General features: G+C 41.7%; 1 protein-coding gene across 1 annotated transcript; it reads right to left on the reverse strand.

Annotated features, from left to right (window-relative positions):
* Positions 1-957: 957 nt before the first annotated feature.
* On the reverse strand, positions 958-22,645 carry LOC121403926. The gene is made up of 3 exons (XM_041592217.1): positions 22,573-22,645; positions 22,280-22,474; positions 958-1,611 (listed from the first exon to the last, which is right to left on the reverse strand). Exons 2-3 carry the CDS (start codon positions 22,359-22,361, stop codon positions 1,124-1,126), a joined length of 570 nt encoding a protein of 189 aa, XP_041448151.1. The 5' UTR covers positions 22,362-22,474; positions 22,573-22,645; the 3' UTR covers positions 958-1,123.
* Positions 22,646-23,290: the final 645 nt, after the last annotated feature.

Here is a 23,290-nt window from a genome sequence, read left to right on the forward strand (position 1 = left end):
TTTAATTGTTGCCTTTTTTAATTTATTCTTTACGTCCACCCGGGGGCGCCATGAAAATTTAGAATAGTTTTTCTAATTAAACAAAAACCGAAATACTTGGGTGGCGTATAGATTTATTAAAGGCGGGGACGAAAATAATTTAGGTGCGCTCGATCGAATCCAATTTCAACGATTGTATTCTAAAATTCATTCCACTTCATTCTATGCCTAACTAACCTACGGTGGCAAAGCGGGGCGAATTCGCCTTGAGCGAAAGAGCGAGCTTTTATTGCGCTCCCGCCTTGCCCTAACCTACTTACACTAGACTTCAAACAATTCAAAAATAATCTTAACATACAACATTAACTAAGACGACGACAAGACGAAACAGAGGTAGCGCTTGTTTTTTCACATAACTCTAGTATTTTAAGTCTGGTTGTAAAGAACTTTGTTATTTTAAAAAGATAATTAAAACAGCTAGAAGATAAGCCCAGCTTACCGTCTGGGAAATATAAATGCAAAAATGATGATTTTTGTGCGGTATTTTTTACGAAATTTTGACTTTAAAAACTCAGGAAAAGTCAAAAAAAAAATATTTTTTCGTGTACAGTTGCATTAATTTGGCGTCGTTTAAGGTATCGCTCATAAAAATCTATGGAGAGACTTTGGAGCTAAAATTCGTTAACCAAACCTAAAAAATGAAAAAAATGAACAAAAATACCTTTTTGATGGTTGCCCAACTGCCAATTGGGAACAAAGCAAACGAAAAAGGGTTGTACATTTGGTACCTGATCGCGATCGCAATTCCCGATTGGCAGTTGGGCCCGCAGCCTTCCAAAAGGTATTTTTTATTCATTTTTTAGGTTTTAGCTCCTGTTGGAAGCTGCCGAGCTTTTTCGGCAACTCTGACTCCACATTTACAATAATTTACTCAGCTGGTTAAGTTTACAAATGTTTTTATTTTATCGACGGGTTACAAAGGTTTTGAGGCCGTGGCCGTGAACTACGACTCGATGCGTTCGACAAATATTTGGACTGCTACGAGAACAGGGCGAAGCAATGCACTATAAGCAGTACTGACATATGTGCGTGTGTACGGGAGCGTACTGAGAGAGCGATTTTTAGTATAAGAGATGATATATGACTATATGATATTAATTTGTTGAGATCTATGAACAGCTGCTGCTCCGAACATACTACCCCCCGTTGAAAGACCAGGGTTTTTAACAGGATCCTCAACGGGTAGGACGCACAGCTTGTTGACAGCTCGACGAGTGGTTACAGATGGTGTTCTCAGGATGGCAACTCGCACAGTGCCATCAGCTCCAGCAATGATGTCGATCACCCGTTCTAATGGCCACTTCAACGGCGGCAAGTTTTCGTCCTTGATACAGACGATGTCGTTGACTTGGATCGATGGCTGCGGGGTGCGCCATTTGGCACGTTGTTGGAGCAGTGTCAAATACTCCTCACTCCAACGCTTCCAAAAGATCTGCTGAGCACAGACGACTCTTTGCCAGCAATCTAGTCTGTTAAAGTTTAGATTCGTAACGTCTGGCTCGGGAAACTCCATTAGCGGACGACCAATTAGAAAATGTCCTGGTGTAAGGACGCCAAGATCTTCAGGGTTTTCTGAAATTGCGAGAAGAGGACGAGAATTTATTACAGCCTGGATTTGGCAGACCAATGTCCGCAGCTCGTCGAAGCCAAAGAGTGACGATCCGAGGGAGCGATATAAATGCTGCTTGGCCATCTTCACTGCTGCCACCCACAAGCCCACGAAGTGGGGTGAGCGAGGCGGGATAAACTTCCAATTGAAGCCATTGTTGATGCAATGATTATGGACTGCATCACGATGCTTCTCGCTCATAAACAGCCGCCGAATGTCCTCCAACTCGTTCCTTGCTCCCACAAAATTGGTGGCATTGTCCGACCAAATGCATCGGGGTATGCCGCGCGTGGCAACGAAGCGTTTGAGGGCACTTCGAAATCTAGCAGTTGTGAGGTCCTTCACTAATTGCAATCAAACGGCCTTTGTTGCAAATCAGATGAAGACGCTGATGTAGCATTTTGTAGGCGTTCGAGTGCGCCCATCTGGCTTGTAATAGAAGGGACCGCAGTAGTCGATTCCAGTGACGCTGAATGCAGGCGAATAATGCACTCGATCCTTCGGTAGGTCAGCCATTATGTGCTCCACAAGACGAGGTCTGGACCTGCAGCAGATGATGCATTTCCGCAACGCTCGAGCAACAGTTTTCATGCCGCCGATGGGCCAGAACTGCAAGCGAATAGATCCCAGTAGAGACTGCGGCCCAGCATGGTGATGCTACCGGAGGGTTTTCAATGGTGCAACTCTAGCCTTCGAGCAAAGCAAATGTACCTCATCGGCGGTATCCTTAAACGAACGAGCATAGATACAAGCCCCATAGGCCTGGAGGCTGGCATCACAAAATGCATGCAACTCAAACCTTGCCTCAGGTTGAAGTATATAACGCGGAAATGTAGCGTGACCCACAGTAGCGAAGTCCTTGCAAAACTCAGTCCACGCTGATTCCAGTGGCTGAGGAAGACTTTCATCCCAATGCAGCTTGTCTCTCCACATGCGCTGCATGATGATTTTCGCTCTGGTCAATGTGGGTCCAATCAATCCCATAGGATCATAGCACCGTGCAATGGTTGACAACACCGAACGCTTAGTGTGTTTGCCAACACCGATTTGAGGTGCAAAAGTACACAAGAAATTGTCCCTCTGGGGTTCCCAGATGAGTCCAAGCGCCTTGGTCACATCGCTGCCATCATCGAGCTTCAGAAAACTTTCCCTTTCTGCCTCAGGGACTTCACGAAGAACATCAGGAGAGTTGGAACACCATTTCCTTAACTGAAAATTGCCACCAGCAAGAAGCTCCGTGGTTTGACGCATAATATCCAGCACTTCCTTGACTGAATTTCCTCCAGAAATCATATCGTCTACGTACAAGTCCTGTAGAATGGTTTCCGAACCCAATGGATACGAAGACGACTCATCCATGGCCAGCTGATGCATAGCTCGAATAGCTAAAAACGATGCAGGCTTAGTCCCATAGGTGACAGTGTTAAGCTTGAAGATCTTTATATCGTCGTCAACAGAGTCCCTCCACAAGATGCATTGGAGCATGGTGTCGGGCATTGAGACACGCACGCACCTATACATCTTACCGATATCGCCTGTAAGAGCAATGGAAAATGTACGAAATCGAAGGAGAGTGTGAAACAGCTTGGTTTGAATGGTGGGACCTGACATAAGCAGATCATTCAACGAGAGACCAGATGTGGTAACTGCAGAGCCGTCGAATACGACTCTCAGCTTTGTCGTGGAGCTATCCTCTTTAATGACGCAATGATGCGGCAAGAAATATCTGCACTTGTGTCTATTTTTATTTGGAACCAGAGACATATGATCAAGGGACAGGTACTCCTTCATAAATGCCGAATATTTCGAATATAAAGCTGGATTACGCACGAACTTGCGCTCCAAATTTTCCAACCGTCGCTTTGCTTGCAAGCAGGAATCGCCCAAGGACTCCAGACTTCGCTTCATGGGCAAGCTAACAGAATATTCTCCTGAGGGTAATCGAGTGTGATGTTTGACAAAGTGGTCCTCGCAGTGCAGCTCCTCCTTTGTTGCCCTAGCGATTGGCTCAAAGATGTGCTCCACTTCCCAAAATTGACGAACCAACTCATCGAGCCGAGTGCTGTGATTGATGTCATCCGAAGATTGGGTTGCGATGAACGATGAGTTATTGAGGGCCGAGTGCCCGCCACCAGCAAGAATCAATCCTAGATGTGTCTTCTGCAGCAACGGTAGTCCAGGCGCCAGCTAAATTTGCCCCACACACAGCAACTCGAAGAAAAGTCCGACTCCGATGAGCAGGTCAATCCGCTGCGGCTTATGGAACGAAGGGTCAGTAAGCTGGATATTCGACGGTATAGGCCAATTAGCAGTGCTAACTGTGAGGCTAGGTTGATGGTCCGTGATCTTCTGGGCAACGACGGCAGTGATGCTAGTGGTGAACTCTGAAATCCGCGTTCAGAACGACATCCACCGAGATACCTTCTGTTGGGAAGCTATGCCAGAGACAGCGGTAAGCGATTTGGTTGTTCGAAGTTTTAGCTGATTAGCTAGACGACTAGTTATGAAATTCAATTGCGATCCCGAATCCAAAAATGCGCGACAGGGTACGAAAGTTCCAACGCTGTTTTTTACGAGAACGACGGCGGTGGCTAAAAACACAGCATCAGATGGACTGTGGGACATAAAAGCTTGAGGCAAGGAGGGCGATACTGCAACCATGGCGTTACGACTTGGTTGTGCTGGTGAGGCTTCAATTGGAGGAACAGATTGGGCCTCTGTTGGACGAATGAAATGCAAAAGAGTGTGGTGCTTCGATCGGCAAGTGCGGCAGGGACCTGATCTACAATCTCTCAATTTATGGCCTTTTCGTAGGCAATTTAGGCATAGCAAGAGCCTCTTGGCTTCCAGGCGACGATCATTCGGCGATAGAATTGCAAACCGTTGACAATTGGCAATCATGTGATGAGTACTCTTGCACAGTTCACAAGAAACTGGAGCGGTCGATGCTACAAATGTCTTTCTTTGAAGCGTACTCACGGTTTTTCCTGACTTGCCAACCTGACCATCTTGTCCTTGTATAGATTGATCCACATTTTCAAGCGTTCGACATCTTTTTTCCAAGAATCCAGACAGTTTCTCCCAAGATGGCAGCTCTTGATTCGACGAAGACTCCTCCCATCTATTTTGAGAGGCTTTGTCCAGCTTATGAAGAACAGTCTGCACGATAATGCAATCCGCCACTTCTTCCTTGCTTGCAAGTGACTCCATAGCACGAATATGCGATCTAACTCTGTCGGTCAATTCCCTCAATCTGCCCACCGATGCGTCAGCCTTCTCCAACCCAAATATCCCTCTGATGTGTGCCTGCAAAATAACATGTTTATTGTCAAAGCGTCGCTTCAGAATGTCTAATGCTATGATATAATTAGCTTCATTTATTTCCAACGAGCTGATGGTATTCAGGGCTGCGCCACTCAAGCAGGAACGTAGATGCTGCAGCTTTTCGATAGGGCTCAGCTCAGACTCCTTGTCAATAATCGCGGTGAACATTGAGAAGAAATTGGCCCACTCCGTATAAATTCCACTGAATTTGGGCAGCTCCAGATGAGGTAACCGAGATCGATTGGACATTATGACGATTGACTGCGATTCACTAGAATTGGCGTTGAATGTGGAACAATGCTTATTGCTCTAGCGACTTCCAAGCTCGCGCTGAAGAATGGTCCTCAACGACAATATCGACGAGTCGAATTTGGCAGGAATTTCACTGGACATTGACTCCAAATCCTCCAAACTGGTGTGTGCCACAACAAAATTTGATTTAAGCTCCGTCAATGATTCCAACAGCCCTCGCAAGTCGTATTCATCCATTTGGCGCAACTTTTCACTATCCATCTCTGTGCGTATGGACTCTAGCCGATCGAAAATAGCTCTAGCCTTCAGTCTCATGAAGGAAATACGAGATACCGGAACAGGGACTTGGGTGCTGGCTGCATTCTCACTAAAACTTTCACCCGATGGAGCAGCGCCAAATGTCACAGAATCACTTTCATTGTCCATAGCAAACGATCCACTCTTTCTGCTATTCTTTTTCTTGCCCATGTTTTCGGTTATAGAAATCGGTTGACGCGGAGGGTGCTAGTCGATCACAATTAAATATTATTACGCAACGCGCGAGTTCAAACGAGTTCAAACGCCTTTACGTTCACTTTTTTGGCACTTATATATGCGATATGTATGCACCGGTAAAAGCAACGAAGCGACGACGGAAAACCAACAATTATGCAAAAGAGAGAACGCACGAGATGTACTCTGCTTTCGAGTTCGAATTACAGAGAGTTATTACTGCAGCCTCCCACAAGAGCTGGCTGAAGCAAACGACCAAAGAGGAGGCGAAGAAAACTAACGGACCACGCTAAGACCTCTATGCAACCAGTCTCGACAGTGCGTTGCGCAGGCTGAAGCAGACGGTGAAAGAGAATACGAAACGAATAGCGGGCCGCTAGAACTGCTAAGGTCGGTCACAACGACTTTTGGTTCGCTACTTTTTTCACAAATGTCACGTTAAACCTTCAAAATTGGATTGATTTAATGGTTTAAACACTTTTAACGCACTCTAAGTCCACGGCAATCACGTCGGAGTCACCAAAATGTTGGAAGCTGCCGAGCTTTTTCGGCAACTCTGACTCCACATTTACAATAATTTACTCAGCTGGTTAAGTTTACAAATGTTTTTATTTTATCGACGGGTTACAAAGGTTTTGAGGCCGTGGCCGTGAACTACGACTCGATGCGTTCGACAAATATTTGGACTGCTACGAGAACAGGGCGAAGCAATGCACTATAAGCAGTACTGACATATGTGCGTGTGTACGGGAGCGTACTGAGAGAGCGATTTTTAGTATAAGAGATGATATATGACTATATGATATTAATTTGTTGAGATCTATTAACAGCTGCTGCTCCGAACAGCTCCAAAGTCTCTGCATAGATTTTAATGAGCGATACCTTAAACGACGCCAAATTAATGCACCTATACACACAAAAATAGAGGACACAGGATATAATTTTTTTTCGACTTTTCCTGAGTTTTTAAATTCAAAATTCCGGAAAAAATACCGCACAAAAATCATCATTTTTGAATTTCAATGCTTTATATTTCCCAGACGGTAAGCTGAAATTACAAAGTGTTTGAACTTAACTTTTAGCTGTTTTAATTATCTTTTTAAAATAGCAAAGTTCTTTACAACCAGACATAACATACTAGAGCTATGTGAAAAAAACAAGCGCTACCTCTGAAAAAAGCTTTAAAAAAATACCAGTTTTCAAAAATTCTTTAAAAAAAAGTTCTGCCATAGAAAAAAACGAGAAGGAACGTGTGAGTCGTTTCTGGGGACACGACTCTACTTATACCCGTACTCAGTCAGTATATACATACACTTTTGAGCTTATGATTTTTAGAATTTTAGAAAAAACGAGAAGGAACGTGTGAGTCGTTTCTGGGGACACGACTCTACTTATACCCGTACTCAGTCAGTATATACATACATTTTTGAGCTTATGATTTTTTAGAAATTTAGAAAAAAAAAAAAATTTTACATTTTACATTTTTTTGCTACATATGCTATCTACATCTACATATAAAATGTCTATTATACATCTAACATGTAGATTGTACATGTTCCATTCATATTCTACATCTCCTCCGCTAGGGGTTGCTCGCGCACTGAACGCGGCAGAGTGTGCGAGCGAGAAGGAAAATGAATTGTGTTGTCTTGGTGGGAGGGGGAGGGGAAGCAACTGAAAATTAATTTCTTCATTCTGGCTATAATTATGATCCGATCTGATTCAGATTCGGCAATCTGGTAGATATGGGCATTCTCTACGATACTGCGTTTTTAGTTTAATCGTTTCTTTAAAATTGTGCCTGCCACAGATTTTCGTCCTTTGTGGGGGCGGAAGGAGGCGGGGCGAAATTTTGAAATACACTTGTAGCAGTGTGATATCACATGAGTCTGGAAACCAAATTTGGTTGCCCTAGCTCTTATAGTCTCTGAGATCTAGGCGCTCATCGAGACAGACAGACAGACAGACAGACAGACAGACAGACAGACAGACAGACAGACGGACAGACAGACATGGCTATATCGACTCGGCTATTGATGCTGATCAAGAATATATATACTTTATGGGGTCGGAAACGTTTCCTTCTCTGCGTTACACACATCCACTTTTACCACAAATCTAATATACCCCTTAACTCTTTTTTGAGTACGGGTATAAAAAAAAAATTTTACATTTTACATTTTTTTGCTACATATGCTATCTACATCTACATATAAAATGTCTATTATACATCTAACATGTAGATTGTACATGTTCCATTCATATTCTACATCTCCACCGCTAGGGGTTGCTCGCGCACTGAACGCGGCAGAGTGTGCGAGCGAGAAGGAAAATGAGTTGTGTTGTCGTGGGCGGGAGGGGCACGGGGAAGCAACAGAAAATTCATTTCTTCATTCTGGCTATAATTATGATCCGATCTGATTCAGATTCGGCAGTCTGGTAGATATGGTCATTCTCTACGATACTGCGTTTTTAGTTTTATCGTTTCTTTAAAATTGTGCCTGCCACAGATTTTCGTCCTTTGTGGGGGCGGAAGGAGGCGGGGCGAAATTTTGAAATACACTTGTAGCAGTGTGATATCACATGAGTCTGGAAACCAAATTTGGTTGCCCTAGCTCTTATAGTCTCTGAGATCTAGGCGCTCATCGAGACAGACAGACAGACAGACAGACAGACAGACAGACAGACAGACAGACAGACGGACAGACAGACATGGCTATATCGACTCGGCTATTGATGCTGATCAAGAATATATATACTTTATGGGGTCGGAAACGTTTCCTTCTCTGCGTTACACACATCCACTTTTACCACAAATCTAATATACCCCTTAACTCTTTTTTGAGTACGGGTATAAAAAAAATATCATCTAACTATTTCTAAGCCCCAAATCTTTAAGAAAAAGTTCGTTTTGTTCCTTGAGGAAAAATCGTGTTGACTAGTGATATCGGAGGCGCTGCCGGTGACATGATGCACATTGACGGCTCGCTTCTATAGGTCAGTTTAAAGGCCACTCTGACTGCGGACCACGTAACCAAGCAATGTCACCATATGTCACCTTTGCCCAGGTCAGTGAATCCTAGCCTCCGACTAGGATTGTCTTCGGATCGGACGTGGCTCCATCGCTCGCTGAGACAACAACGAAGTTGTTCAATTTGGAGGCACAGATAGTCACAAGGAGATTATCCCAATTGTCGGTGCAGATGTTGGAGACGGCTAGTGCATTTAGGACCCCCTGCATCGTACTTTGCAGATCCTTCAGAGCACGACTGCACTCGGAAGTTACGTGGGGCAAGAAAAGGAGGATGTTAATTTGTTCGGTCACCAGAAGCCGATTATTTTCATATCGGCTACGGAGAGCCAACCATGTGGACTCGAAACCGTCATTGGTAAGGGGGATTTCTTTACGATTGCCTAAGATTTCTCTACGTGGATCCTTATTCTGGCCTTATTCTCCGCCTCGACCTCCGCCCACATGCTCAGGATTTGGCCTCGGCGGACCTCGGAAAGAGAGGTGGATGGAGCGGCGTTTATGCCCGCTTCTAGGTGAGACAGACGGAAAATGGCGGCGACTAGTCTTGCCCGTGCAGTAGTGATGGCGGATTGAGCCATTCTGATGGAGGATCTAGAGCTGACAGGACTGGTAACGCGAGCGCTGGTTGAATCGTCTTGGATCCGAGCTGACACCTAAAGGGTGATGGGAGATGGGAATAGAACCGATTTTCTCCTTGCAGCAGGGCTACTATTGGCTGGTCATGGAGTGGGTGGCGACTTGATGTTTTAAGTCGGCGTAGTTCTAGAGGCAAAAGAGATGCGTAGCCGACTTGGCGAAGTCACAGGCAGAGGCTTTTTACTGTTCTTGTGTCCGGTGGCTTACTACGCACTACACACGCAGGACTTGGATGCGAAGTCGGATGCGGAATCCTCTGATTGGCGAAAGAAAAAAACTTAGGCTCGGCGGGACATCACACACAAAGGCAATAAATCCCTTAAACACACACAAAAAGAACTCTCTGTTTCATCATGTCATCGTTTTATGTTTTATGTTCAGATTATTCTGAATTGTTTGAAATCTAGTGTAAGTAGGTTAAGGCAAGTCGGGAGCGCAATAAAAGCTCGCTCTTTCGCTCAAGGCGAATTCGCCCCGCTTTGCCACCGTAGGTTAGCTAGGCTTATGAAGTACTAGAATAAAATTGTAAATTGTAATTTCGATCGAGCGCACACAGTTAATTTTCATCCCGCCTTTGAATAAATCTTTAAACGCCCCAAAATTGATTTTTCGGTCTCTCTATTTTTAACTAAAAAAACTATTATAATTTTCATGGCGCCCCCGGGTGGACTATAAAGAATTAAAAGGCAAAAAATAAAGTGACAGTGACCAGTTAGCATAAATAGTGAACCAAAAAATACAACATACAACTAGTTATAATCAATAACTAGTCTATTCTATATTAAAGAATATGTGTATTGTATCGTTGCCCGCGTCGTAACAAGGAAGAAGTCTAGAGGGGTTACAATTAGGGCCACGAAGAGCAAAAGGAAAAAACTTTTTTTGAACAGACTCAATCATATCCTTATATTTTTGATAATGCGGAGACCAAACGCAGGAACCGTATTCAAGGATAGGTCGGACAAGGGATACATATTAAAGTTTAGTGGTATAGGGGTCGGTGAACTCCTTAGACAATCTTTTGATAAAGACCAGGACGCCTCTGGCTTTATTCGAAATGGCGGATATGTGTGAGTTATAGCACCGATTAGGTACAAAGATAATTCCCAAGTCAGTAATTTTGTAAAGGCGGTTTAAGGAACAGTTATGGATATTGTAGTCAAGAAGGTAAGGCTTGCTGCGATGGAATATCATGATGTTACTTTTCGAAATATTAAGGGGAAAAATGTTAATTAAGCACCAGTTGTTGATGGCGTCAAGATCAGATTGGAGACATAACGGGGACATGGGGTCGCTATAGGAGAAACATAACTTCACATCATCCGCATACATAAGTACTCGGGAATGAGTTAAGACTTGGGGAAGATCATTGATGAACAAATGAAACAACAGAGAGCCAAGATGGCTACCTTGAGGTACCCCCGACGATACAGAAACAGGCTTAGAAAGAGAGTTATTAAAACAGACACGCTGAGATCGATTACAAAGGTATGCATTAATCCAGAAAAGAAGTTTAGGTGGAAACCCTAGGAGAGATAATTTATGGATAAACAGATTATGATTTACTGAATCAAAGGCTTTACTAAAGTCAGTTTGCAACTGCTTAGCGAAACCCTCACGCACGAAAGTGGAGAATTCCAGGAGGTTAGACGAAATAGACCGAACCTTTTATCAAACGCGGGGGCACCAAATAGGGCCACTAAAATGACGCGAAGGTGAAATTAAAGGTACATAGGTATTAATGATATTGAACAAGGAACAATAAAATGCATTTGTAGTAGGCTCAATTTCATGAAAGTCGTCGAGAAATGACCAATCGATCTGAGAAAGTGCAAGATTCAATCACGTAAAATCTGCTTTCCTGAAGGAAAAGATAGACGGTGGCTTAACGGGAGATTGGACAGGGAGGCAACTGCACGGAAGTTTCAAGTGTGGGATAATAAGGGGCTTCTAGGAACGATAGAGGAGACCCTCTGCAGACCAGGGAATTCGATATGTCGGAATAAAACACGGGATCAAGAAGCCTACCTAAGTTATTGGATATAGCATTGACCTGACCCAACGATGTATCTGACAATGAATCAGCAAAATCATGCTGAATAGATGGGAACATTAGGTTAGAGTCCACAGAAGGAGACCATGAGATATTAGGTAGGTTAAAGTCTCCAAGGACTATAAGACTATCAGAGTCATTAAGTTGGGACGAAACAGTCTGAAGATTGGAAACGTGAAGCATATAAGTGGAGAATTCGGAGGACGGCGGAATGTAAGAGCAGGATATAAAAAGATTACAAGAGGGCCAACAAAGCTTAACAACAATAATTTCAATGTTGTTATGCCCTTCGAAGTGAAAGATTTGGGAAGCTATGTCCGAACGAACAGCAATCAGGACGCCGCCACCACGAGATGGAGGATCATACCTATATATGTTAAATTTGTCAATGAGAATCTCGGAGTCATAAATAGAGGAGTTGAGCCAGGTTTCGGAAAAAGCGATTACATTAGTCTCGAAAGTATATAGCTTGTTAAGCTTACTGCCCAAGCCACGAACATTCTGATAGGTTATCTTAAGGGAAAGATGAGAAATTAGTTTTTTGAGGCAGAGGGTAATGCTGCCGGAGATGGAGTTGGAAGGACAGAAGTTAAAGCAGTCGGAGATGGAGTTGAAAGGACACCCACTCGTCGTTCAGGGCTAGAGGGACGATTGGTAAACACACGACAGATAGTATGTTTAGGCCAGAAAAAGTGGTCGAGCACACTACTAACATGTTTGTCAGTAACAAGAATTTTGAAGGAATATATGTTGAGTTTAACTTTAAAGTTAAATTTACTGACAACAAGACCTGAGGAAACATCAATGTCAATCTTAGAAAAGATAAAGTCCCTGACCAGGACATCCGTAACCGATGCCATCAGTCGAGAAACAAAAATAGATTTTAGTGGGGCGACAGCAGTTAGGATAGGAGGGATGGTGGAACTATTAGGTAGAACCGGCGGAGCAGATTCAACCCGAAGGGCAGAATCAGCAGGTAATGGGCCATATTCAGAGTTGACGATGGATGCCGAGGTAGACGGAGCCTCCACACACAGCGTCAGCGGGTTCCAGTGACTTCCCGCCTGACATCGCAGTCTGACACAAGCACGGGAGAGGCGGCTGTTGAGGAGGCGGATGCAGAAGCCACAGTCGGTGCCCCATTACATCCAAGTTCGACAGCACAAAAGTCTATTAAAGACGGTGAAGGAATTGGTGGTAGAGGAGATAAAAAAACTGCAGGAAAAACACCATTGTTACCAGTGGGCAGACTGTTGTAACCTTTCTTTCTCTTAGGCGACTCAGTCAAAATTTTAAGATTTTTGAAATGAGACTCCATAGAAAGAAACTTTTCCTGTAACAGTTGGAATCCAGAGTTGACGGCCGCGAATTCATTATGAGTTTGTCTCATAAAAACTCGCATGTTGCTTTCAATCTGCCTGCAGTCCCAGCATGTCCAGTTAAGGCCACATCGAGACTTAATCAAGTCGACCACGTGTCCACCAATTTGGCCGAGGTCAGCGCATACAGTATGTGCCATGTTGTCACACAGCCAGCAGTAGGAGAAAATTTGATTTAGGGCTACCGAGCGGCACTTTTTGGCACAGCAAGTACTAATTATAAGAGTGTAGATCGAAAGAAAAAGAAAAAAAAATAGTTGGGAAAAGGTAACAATCAAGTGGGTGTTTATAGTAAAGCTGTCTCTCACGCTTGTAACACTCAGATAAACGCACAAATAATAACAAAGATCGCAAAAACAACAACAAGCGTTCGACGGTGACCGCTCGAAACGCAGTTAGCTTTATCAAAGCAATCAAAGCTTAAACACAAAGAAACGAGATAAACACACAGAGACGAGATAAACACAGAGCTTTAGGCAAGTGCAAGCATGTATAAAGAAACGGTAAGAACGGAGATAGAACGGAGTAGAGAGCGGCTCAGAGAGAGTGCATCGAGCAAACGTCAACAACAACACAGCTGTGAATACGAATGCACGGAAGAAATGAGAAAGACCGATTGACTTTAAATATGAAATTAGTACACAAAAAGACGCTAACTAAACGCGCACAGGTAGTGGACAGATTGCACGGTCGGTTTACAACACAGGGTACACTAATAAAACACAATTAGTTTCAATTAAACGTCGAAAATAAAACATTTTTGGAAAAGCGAAGTAAAACACGACCATCAGCCACGATGGATATCGTGGCACAGACGTATTGTATAGTAGAATTTGATTTGCATGCATTTAATTTATTAGTGCACATACATATATATAATAAGAATTCCCGAGTTCACAAGTAGGTTTTTAAAAAGATATTTTATTTAACCGAACTTATAAAATAGAACATAGGATATGATAATGAATTCCCCAACTCAATGTTAGAAAGTCTCAAACGGAACTGTCTTCTTGTTCTCGAGTTATTGATCTCGAGACCTCTGTTGGGAAGCTTAAAGCTTATCTCCTTAAGCTTTCGGTTTCGGCTGATATTTCGTCTTCGTGATTGAGTGATGATGGCTTCGGCTGAGAGAGGCGAAGCTTCGGTTGTGAGAGGCGTTGCTTTGGTGAGAGCGGCTGATAAGCTATGCGTTGGTCTATGTGTGGGAGGTCTTGGGAGATGCGTCGGCTTAGATGAAACGGGTAGCCGCAGCTGGTGATTGGTGTCAGCTTTCATCTTGAGAACTCACTTGTTTACGTTAGTTCTCCCTTCTATTGGAGTGTGGGACTTCCTGTTGATTCAGCTGTTGGGGTATCTTCTTATATGTTTATCTTATTTCATATAGATGCGAATACATGGGTGTGGGGTGAGTGCTGGTCATATACATAACGTGTATGGTTGTGGGTGTGGTTATGAATATGTCAAGTGCTTAACGTATACTTAATGCGTATGTAGGTGTAGGGCATTATGGATATGTTACTCCCCCGGCATTTCTTATAAGCCTGTCCTCAGGTTTTCACTTTAGGGTATAGGGAGGGGATTTCCTCATAACTATTGGGGTACTATTTTCTTCTTCTTCGTCTGCTTCCTTAGGTTTTACATATTGAATAGTTATATTTTTAGGTATTTTCTTAAATTTGACAATTAGATACCCAGTTATGCTTATTATAGATAAAATGAACATAATTATTATAACTATCTGTAATATATTATTATATTTAGTTTGTTGTATAATTATTTCTTTTGTTTGTACATAAGACAATGGTTCTAATTTAGTTATGTTATTACTCACATAGACGTTTTGTGTAAAATCTAGCATTGAATTAGTTATTGTGAATTCGTTTAATTGAGTTGAACAATTGTAAATCTTAATTATATTATTACCTTCGATTGTTATTTCCTTGTCTAAACAGTTTTGGTTTAACTTGGATTTTGGAAGGTTCCATGTTAACAATATATTTGGTTCAACGTAATTAATTTGGAAATTCTTAAAAGTTCTTGTGTATGGACATTTAGTGGGTTTTTGCTTTAAAATCCCTTTTATACAATTGTCTTCTATTATTTGCTTAGTTTCTTTGTTATATATTTTGTCTTCGTAAATATAATATTTATCGAATATTAGTTCTGTTAAAATATTATTTTGGTTATCTGGATAAGGCACAATTTTATATATTGGTATATTAGCGATTTCGCTCGGAATATTGGAAATTATATAAATTTCGTTTGTATCAACTTTTAGCCATGTAGAAGTTTTAATATTTAGCAATTTCTCAGAATTTATATGTTTCAGGTAATCTTGTTTTAGTAGTTTTGGGTTAAAAATACCAAGTCTAGTTAGTTGCATTCCCAATTCTATATCCTCTATGTATTCAGTGAAATGTTGTAGGTTGAAGATTAAAATTTCTAATTGTTGATTTTTGTTGTTTTCTTCGTTTAATTGGTTTATTATCTCCATTCCATGGTTTACTACTTCTATAACTAAATTTAGTTCGTTTGTTTGGATGCTATGTGTGGCTAGATTTTCTATTCTCGTTCTAATTCTTTCTTGTCTTCTTGATCTAGTGTGCCAAATAAGTATTTATAGGCGGTACCTACAATATTTATTAGGCCTCTCTTGTTGCGTTTCGCAATTTTTAAGCCATTTATTTCCCTATTTAATTTATCTACTAGGTATTTTACTTGGATTACGTTTTCAAATTTATTAGCCATTACTAGAAGGTTTTGATAGGTTTCTTCAGTTTTTGTTACATTAACTGTTAAGTAATGGTATTCATAGTTAATCGGGAGGTCGATTGATCCCGTTTTAAATATGAGGTATCCGTTTCTGGACTCGATCGGATTTATTTCAATATTTTGTCCTACCGTTGTAAGGACCATTAATGTCATGATGACGATGATTTTAATTATGTTGCCGTTGATCGTTAACTTCTGATTCGATGGGCGGCCTGGAATTATCGTATTTGCTAATATTAATTTTCTTTTTCTTTTTATATTTGTTTTTGTAATGTGTTATCTTTCTTCCCCTATTCTTTTCTTCGTAATGTTTTTCATCTATTTTGGTTATTTCACCCGTCTTTTGAAAGGGTTAGTTATTTTGGACTTCACTAGAGGTGATTTTCTAAACCTAGTGTCACTTCAAAGTCGTTACGACTTTGGTTCAACTGGGTGATCTGATTCACCTTGTTCAGTTGAGTGTCGTACTCTGGACTTCCTGCATATATGAATATATCTGCTGGTGTTCTGTTGGTAGTATTATGTCGGGTCTTGTGATTATATGTGTATATTATTAGTTCAAATTTGGTGTATTTGTTTTCGAGGTCATTCTCACTGGATATGATCCTCAATTTTTCGTTCACTGTTTTATGGAATCTTTCAACGTCTGATATTCCATTTTTACTGGATGTGATTAGGATCTTGACATCTTCCGAGATAAGCCATGCTTGCAATGCTGCGCACATAAAGGCTGAATCTTTGTCGGCTTTAATTTCTTGGGGTTTTCCCATTTCATTAAAGACTTTTAGTATCGCCCTTTTGGTTTCTAACCAGTCACGACTGTTCACTTCTATTAGTGTAGCGAATTTTGAGTATATATCGATACATGATAGGAACTGTTGGTTACCTATCAGATAGAAGTCCATTACGTAACGCTCTCGGATGTTTAAGACTTCCGGTGTTACTTAAATGCAACTTGGTGTTTCTATGCTCGGTCTTGGCAATATTACACGTTGTGCATTCGTTTATTATGTTTTGTATCAATTTTTGGTGGTCAGGGTAGTAGTGTTTTCCTTTAAACCAATTGATGGTTTTCTCTATTCCCGGATGAAGTAATTCTTTGTGGTTTTTCATTATCAATTCTTTGAATTCTGCGTAGTTGGGTATGTCTATGAGTTTTGAACTTGATTTCATAACTTTTGTGAAATTGTTTGGACTGATAATTTCTAAATACGCTTGTTGGAAAATTGGGAAATCAGTCTCGTTATGGAAATATAATGCACTCTTTTTGGTACATAGATATTCCTTAATGAGTTCTTTAGCCAAGGTGTTGGTCATTTCCTTGTATGTGATTTTGATAATCAATTTATGGAAATAGTGTTGTGTAGTTACTTTATCTTCATCTCCCTTGATCAACTCAATCTGACGATTGAAATAGTTGATTGGTCTTTCTGTAATGGGGATATGATTCACTTTGTCTAACTTGCTTCGCTAATCACCAGCAATCTAGTCGTATAGATTGCTTCTAATAGATTAGTACCGGAACAATAACGTTAGTGTTTGTAAATCCTACCGGCTGCGCCAATAAGAATTCCCGAGTTCACAAGTAGGTTTTTAAAAAGATATTTTATTTAACCGAACTTATAAAATAGAACATAGGATATGATAATGATTCCCCAACTCAATGTTAGAAAGTCTCAAACGGAACTGTCTTCTTGTTCTCGAGTTATTGATCTCGAGACCTCTGTTGGGAAGCTTAAAGCTTATCTCCTTAAGCTTTCGGTTTCGGCTGATATTTCGTCTTCGTGATTGAGTGATGATGGCTTCGGCTGAGAGAGGCGAAGCTTCGGTTGTGAGAGGCGTTGCTTTGGTGAGAGCGGCTGATAAGCTATGCGTTGGTCTATGTGTGGGAGGTCTTGGGAGATGCGTCGGCTTAGATGAAACGGGTAGCCGCAGCTGGTGATTGGTGTCAGCTTTCATCTTGAGAACTCACTTGTTTACGTTAGTTCTCCCTTCTATTGGAGTGTGGGACTTCCTGTTGATTCAGCTGTTGGGGTATCTTCTTATATGTTTATCTTATTTCATATAGATGCGAATACATGGGTGTGGGGTGAGTGCTGGTCATATACATAACGTGTATGGTTGTGGGTGTGGTTATGAATATGTCAAGTGCTTAACGTATACTTAATGCGTATGTAGGTGTAGGGCATTATGGATATGTTACTATATATAACACAATATAAAATATACAAAAACCATACCATACTCTATTTGAACCGCTATTTGGACGCACAATTATATATATCGCTTACCGCAATTACTGTCGGCCCCCCCATTTCCCCTCTCGTTTTTTTAAATTCGCCAACAAGTTGGTTCGTTAACCCAAGCCGCGGTGTATAGCACTTACTTCCCATACACATGTACACACATACAAGCAGCTGCAACAGTGCATTCTTTTCGTCTCTCGCTTTCGCTTATGGTGGGAGAATTTTCGTTGCCGCGCTTGATCATTTTGTATAGGGTATTTGTTTGTATATTGTTTTTGTTTTCACTTTACAAGTGACACGCAACCCTTTATTCTTAGGGTATATTGTTTTCGACTCCCACTTTGAAAGTGACGCGCCACGACATTCAATTACACTACTCGACACGAGTTTTCCTCAAGGAACAAAACCAACTTTTTATACCCGTACTCCAAAAAGAGTTAAGAGGTTTATTAGATTTATGGTAAAAGTGGATGTGTGTAACGCAGAGAAGGAAACGTTTCCGACCCCATAAAGTATGTAAATTCTTGATTAGCATCAATAGCCGAGTCGATATAGCCATGTCTGTCTGTCCGTCTGTCTGTGTGTCCGTCTGTCTGTCCGTCTTGTTGAGCGCCTAGATCTCAGAGACTATAAGAGCTAGGGCAACCAAATTTGGTTTCCAGACTCATGTGATATCCCCCTGCTACAAGTATATTTCATAATTTCGCCCCGCCCCTTACGCCACCACAAAGGACGAAAATCTGTGGCAGGCACAATTTTAAAGCTACGATAAAACTAAAAACGCAGAATCGTAGAAATTCACCATATCTACCAGAATGCCGAATCTGAATCAGATCGGATCATAATTATAGCCAGAATGAAGAAATTAATTTTCAGTCGTTTCCCCCGTCTCCACCAGCATGAATCACGCCACTGATTCCCTTTCTCGCTCGCACACTCTGCCGCGTTCAGTGTGTTCAGATTCTAAATGGTACATGTACAATCTACGTGTTAGATGTAGAATATACATTGTATATGTATATGTAGATAACATATGTAGCAAAAAAAATGTAAAATGTAAAATTTTTTTTTTTTAATTCCAAAATTCTAAAAAATCATATGTTCAAAAATGTATATACTGACTGAGTACGGGTATAAGTAGAGTCGCGTCTCCAGAAGCGACTCACACGTTCCTTCTCGTTTTTTTTTTTTTTTGTTGAACTGAGTACTGCCTTCCGTACAGAGCCAAGAAAACAGTTTTTGCCGTTGTTTAGAGGAGGATACCAAATGTATAACCTTTATTTACAATGAAACGTCACGAACAGATTAATGTACATTTATGTTTGTTTATTGATAATATGCCTGGTCGATTAGGCGACGATGTGTCAAGTGCGAATGCTACGTCAAGACTCTGCTAATGGCAGGTGGACCGAATTGCCCGTGCCCTAATGCAAGCGAGAGAAAGAAAGATGAAGAGAGCGAAAGCGAAGACGAAAGAAGGACGAAAGCTAGATGCATATATAAACCGCGATTCGTATTTATATATGCGACGAAAGAAAAGTGCGAAGATTACAAAGGCATGCAAGTGCTAGACCAGATCATGACCATTGCGAAGACATGTTAGGTCAGACAGACCGAAATAGCCGTGCCCTACGCGATGCTACGAAATAGATGGAGAGAGTATTCGAGAGAACGAGAGAGCTAAAATGATCGATAGAACGAAAGAGCGCGAATGATAGAAAGCAGAAAGGCGCGAGACGAAGAGACGAAAAAACGGTTGAAACGGCTAATACAGTGAGGGTGCGGGTTTAGATACATGTCGATTACAATTAGGTACAGCGGGAAGTGCAAATAACGAACAAATAACAGGAATTACTTTAAAGCTGCACCACTGACTAAACATACTATATAATGCACGGCTGGGAGACCGAACAGCCGTAAAAAATTTCTTATCGGTTTCATACAAATATCAACGAATATCAACCTGTTCGCGAGGTGTTTTTTTGGATCTGAGGCTAGGCTAGGCTTTAAAAAAAAAGTTCAGCCATAGAAAAAAAACATTATTCTTTACAAAATTTTAAAGTTCCATATCTATCAGAAAAAGTCGGTTTGGATCCTTGAGGACAAAAAAAAGTTGGATTTTGTCGAGTAGTGTTATTGTCGTTCTCTATTTTCGTTCTTGTTTGAACATTTATTATTTTTATCTAAAAAATATTGATCGCACAAGAAAATAAGTCTGTTCTCGATGAATTAAAAAGTAAGCTCAAAAACCGAGAGGACCGCCACTTAGAGGATCGATTGGAGGGTGGATCGATTCCATTGCAATTGACAGAGCTGCACTGCAGACTCGATGTTTTGAATTCTGCTATTAACAAGGTCAACCTATTGCAGGAACAAAAAGAAGAAATTGATAGCAAAGATGAATTTGGAGCTGAGCTGGAAGAAATGGCCATTGTAACCAAAGCAAAGATAATGTCGCTTATCGATGCCTTGAAGCTAACAAGCTACGGCCCCAACTCGTGCTCGACTTCCGAAATTGTCCCTACCAAAATTTAGTGGTAAATATTCGGAGTTTAAAAATTTGATAAGCCTTATTGAGACTCTTGGCCATAATAATGATAGTATACCGGTGATTGAAAAATGTAATCAATTAACTTCATGCCTCTCTAATGAAGAAGTAGGAACAATAAATGCGTTCCAAGTTACATAGGCCAATTATGCAAAGGCCATGGCCAGCCTAAAGCGAGTATACGACAACGAGTATATATTTTCGAACCAAATCTCCGCACTGTTTAATCTGCCAAAAGCTTCGCAACAGTCCGCATCGTCCCTAAGGAGCCTCATCGATACAGTGTTATTTATCTATGGTTCATTACTATCGATAGGAGACGATACGAAGATTTCGAATGCAATGCTCATTCAACTCGGTTTGAACAGAGTCGACCCAGTGACTAGACAGAAGTGGGAAGAACAGCTAGACTTTGAAATGTTGCTCCCCCCAACAGTAGAGCTCAGCGAACATCCAGCTATTGCAATTCGGGAGACCAAGTAGTGGCCAACTGCACGCCATTTTCACGTCTCTCGGCTATGCAAAGATTCGAGTTCACAAAGTCTGCGTCCTTATGTATTAATTGTCTGCAAAAGGGTCACACTGAAGTAAAATGCAAGGTCGCTCACATCACACATTGTTGCATCGATACACAGTGACTGATAATAGTCTCGCGTTGCCGCCACCGCCAGAGAGTTCGTCTCCTCCTTTAAATCAGGATCACCCTTCCACCTTCATGCTCTACATGCGACTTCGTTAGACAGGGTGATTTTGGCTACGTCGATCGTAAGTGTCAGAATAATAAACGGTGAACACATTTTGGCCAGAGCTCTCCTTGACTCTGGATCCCAAACAAACTTCATCAGGGAAGTCCTCGCCCACCGCTAACAGATCCGTAGAGAGGAGTCGTGTATTGGTATTGGTGAATCCAATTCTCATGTAAAGAATAAAAGTGATTTTTGGATCCTGAAATCCATTACAGGTTATGACCCTGACCAATCAGTTAATGTAACTGATTGGAAAATCGCAGAGAACCTAACACTGGCAGATCCATATTTCTACAAGCCACAAAGAATATACATGCTGATTGGAGGTGAATCATTCTTTGTGTTATTAGCTGTTGGTCAAATCCAACTCTTTAGAAGACACTTCATGGCTGGGTTGTTTCGGAAAAATATTTTTCCCCCCAAACTGCAAACAGTTTGAATTGCAGTGAAGAGTTGTTCGTTTCCATTGATAGAACCTTGCAAAAATTCTGGTCACTGGAAGAAATGCCATCTTCAAAGCAAATTATAAAGGATTTGGAATTCATGGAGAGTACCTCTCCTCAGGTCATATGTCGCCGACTGACAATACGGTTCATTCTACTCCACACTACGTTATTCCACATCAGTGTGTCTTTCGGCCCCAAAGTACGTCCACCAAGCTTCGCGTCGTGTTCGATGCGTCGTCGAAGACGTCCTCTCAGGTGGCCTTGAATGAGATTCTGATGGTCGGACCGACCATTCAAGAGGAATTATACTCAACGCTTCTCCGCTTCCGTCTGCACAGGATCGCCCTGACTGCCGATGTAAAAAAGATGTATCGCCAAGTGATGGTAAATGAAGCGGATAGGCAGTTTCAGATGATAGTGTGGAGAAGAGACCCATCTGAGTCCTTAAGATTATACAAGCTTAACACCGTGACGTATGGGACTGGACCAGCCCCCTTTTTGGATATTCGGTGTTTACAAAGGTTGAGTGAGTCTGTGAAACTATCATTCCCTAAAGCTGCTGACGCTATTGGGTCCGACTTTTACGTTGATGACATGTTGACTGGTGCTGCATGCGTAGAGGAGCTAAGGACAACTAAGTCTGAAGTATCTCAGGTTCTTCAGACCGCAGGGTTTGAGTTAGCGAAGTGGTTTTCGAACTCACCTGAGATCACCGCATCTGAGAGCACAGCAAAGCCCATAGCGATCCCGCATTCAGAATCGACTAAGGCGTTTGGATACAGCATGGAATATGTTGAAAAATACACTGTCTCAATTGGAAGAGATTGTGTATTCCGATCCGATGTCACCGGTCCAGATACATGCCAGATACATGCCTGACGCCTCCATGAGAGCTTTACTGCAGAAGGTTTAAAAATATCATTGTTGACTTCAAAGTCCAAAATAGCGCCGCTCAAGACCAAAACGCTCCCACGGCTTGAGTTATGTACCGCTCACCTTCTCGCGGATCACTGTCAGAGAATTAAGCCCCTATTATCGAACGAGCTGTTTATTGGTCAGACTCTGAAGTGAACACGGATTCGGTCGCATCTATCTTCGTTGTCGACGTTCGTTTCGAATAGGGTGGCTGAGATTCAGGGGTGGTCAGATGAAGCTACGTGGCGGCATGTCCCTACAAAACAGAACCCAGCAGATATTGTCAAGAGTTTGTGACGTCTAGGAAATCGTCCAGTCAATCTGGTTTAAAGGGCCATCATTTCTGAAGGATGAAGAAGAGAACAGGCCTTAAAACTCTCATTTCGAGCCTTCAGAAGATGTTTAGCAGGAGAAGAGGAAGAACGCGGTCGGGCTGACCGCTGCTGTGGAAGTTTCGGAATTAGTAGATGTCATCGAGGGATTCTCGTCACACCTCAAGCTGCTTCGAGTGTTTAGTTAAACTCATTTTTGAGTACGGCTATAAAAAATTCACTTTTGTTTTCGTTTTTAAAGTTTGAAAAATCGTTGTTTGGAAAAATCGTAAAAACTTGTAAGTTACTTATTGGGAGTTGTTTACGTACTATCAACTTTTTCAATAAATGTATGTTTTTATACCCGTACTCAAAAAGAGTTAAAAAGGGGTGCCACAGAAATCACTTCCCGCCGTGCACACCGATTTTTCAGCGGAATCAAAATCGCTCACAATTTATACAGCGATTTGATTAAATACCCCCATAAA

Source organism: Drosophila obscura, unplaced genomic scaffold, assembly GCF_018151105.1.
Source record: "Drosophila obscura isolate BZ-5 IFL unplaced genomic scaffold, ASM1815110v1 contig_176, whole genome shotgun sequence".
Classification (NCBI taxonomy): domain Eukaryota; kingdom Metazoa; phylum Arthropoda; class Insecta; order Diptera; family Drosophilidae; genus Drosophila; species Drosophila obscura.

Coding starts and splice junctions, on each gene's coding strand:
- LOC121403926 (XM_041592217.1), bottom strand. CDS start 22,361: ATGCTGTATCCAAACGCCTTAGTCGATTCTGAATGCGGGATCGCTATG. Junction 1,612..22,279: donor CTCAGATGCGGTGATCTCAG/GTGAGTTCGAAA, acceptor TCGCAATTTCAG/AAAACCCTGAAGATCTTGGC.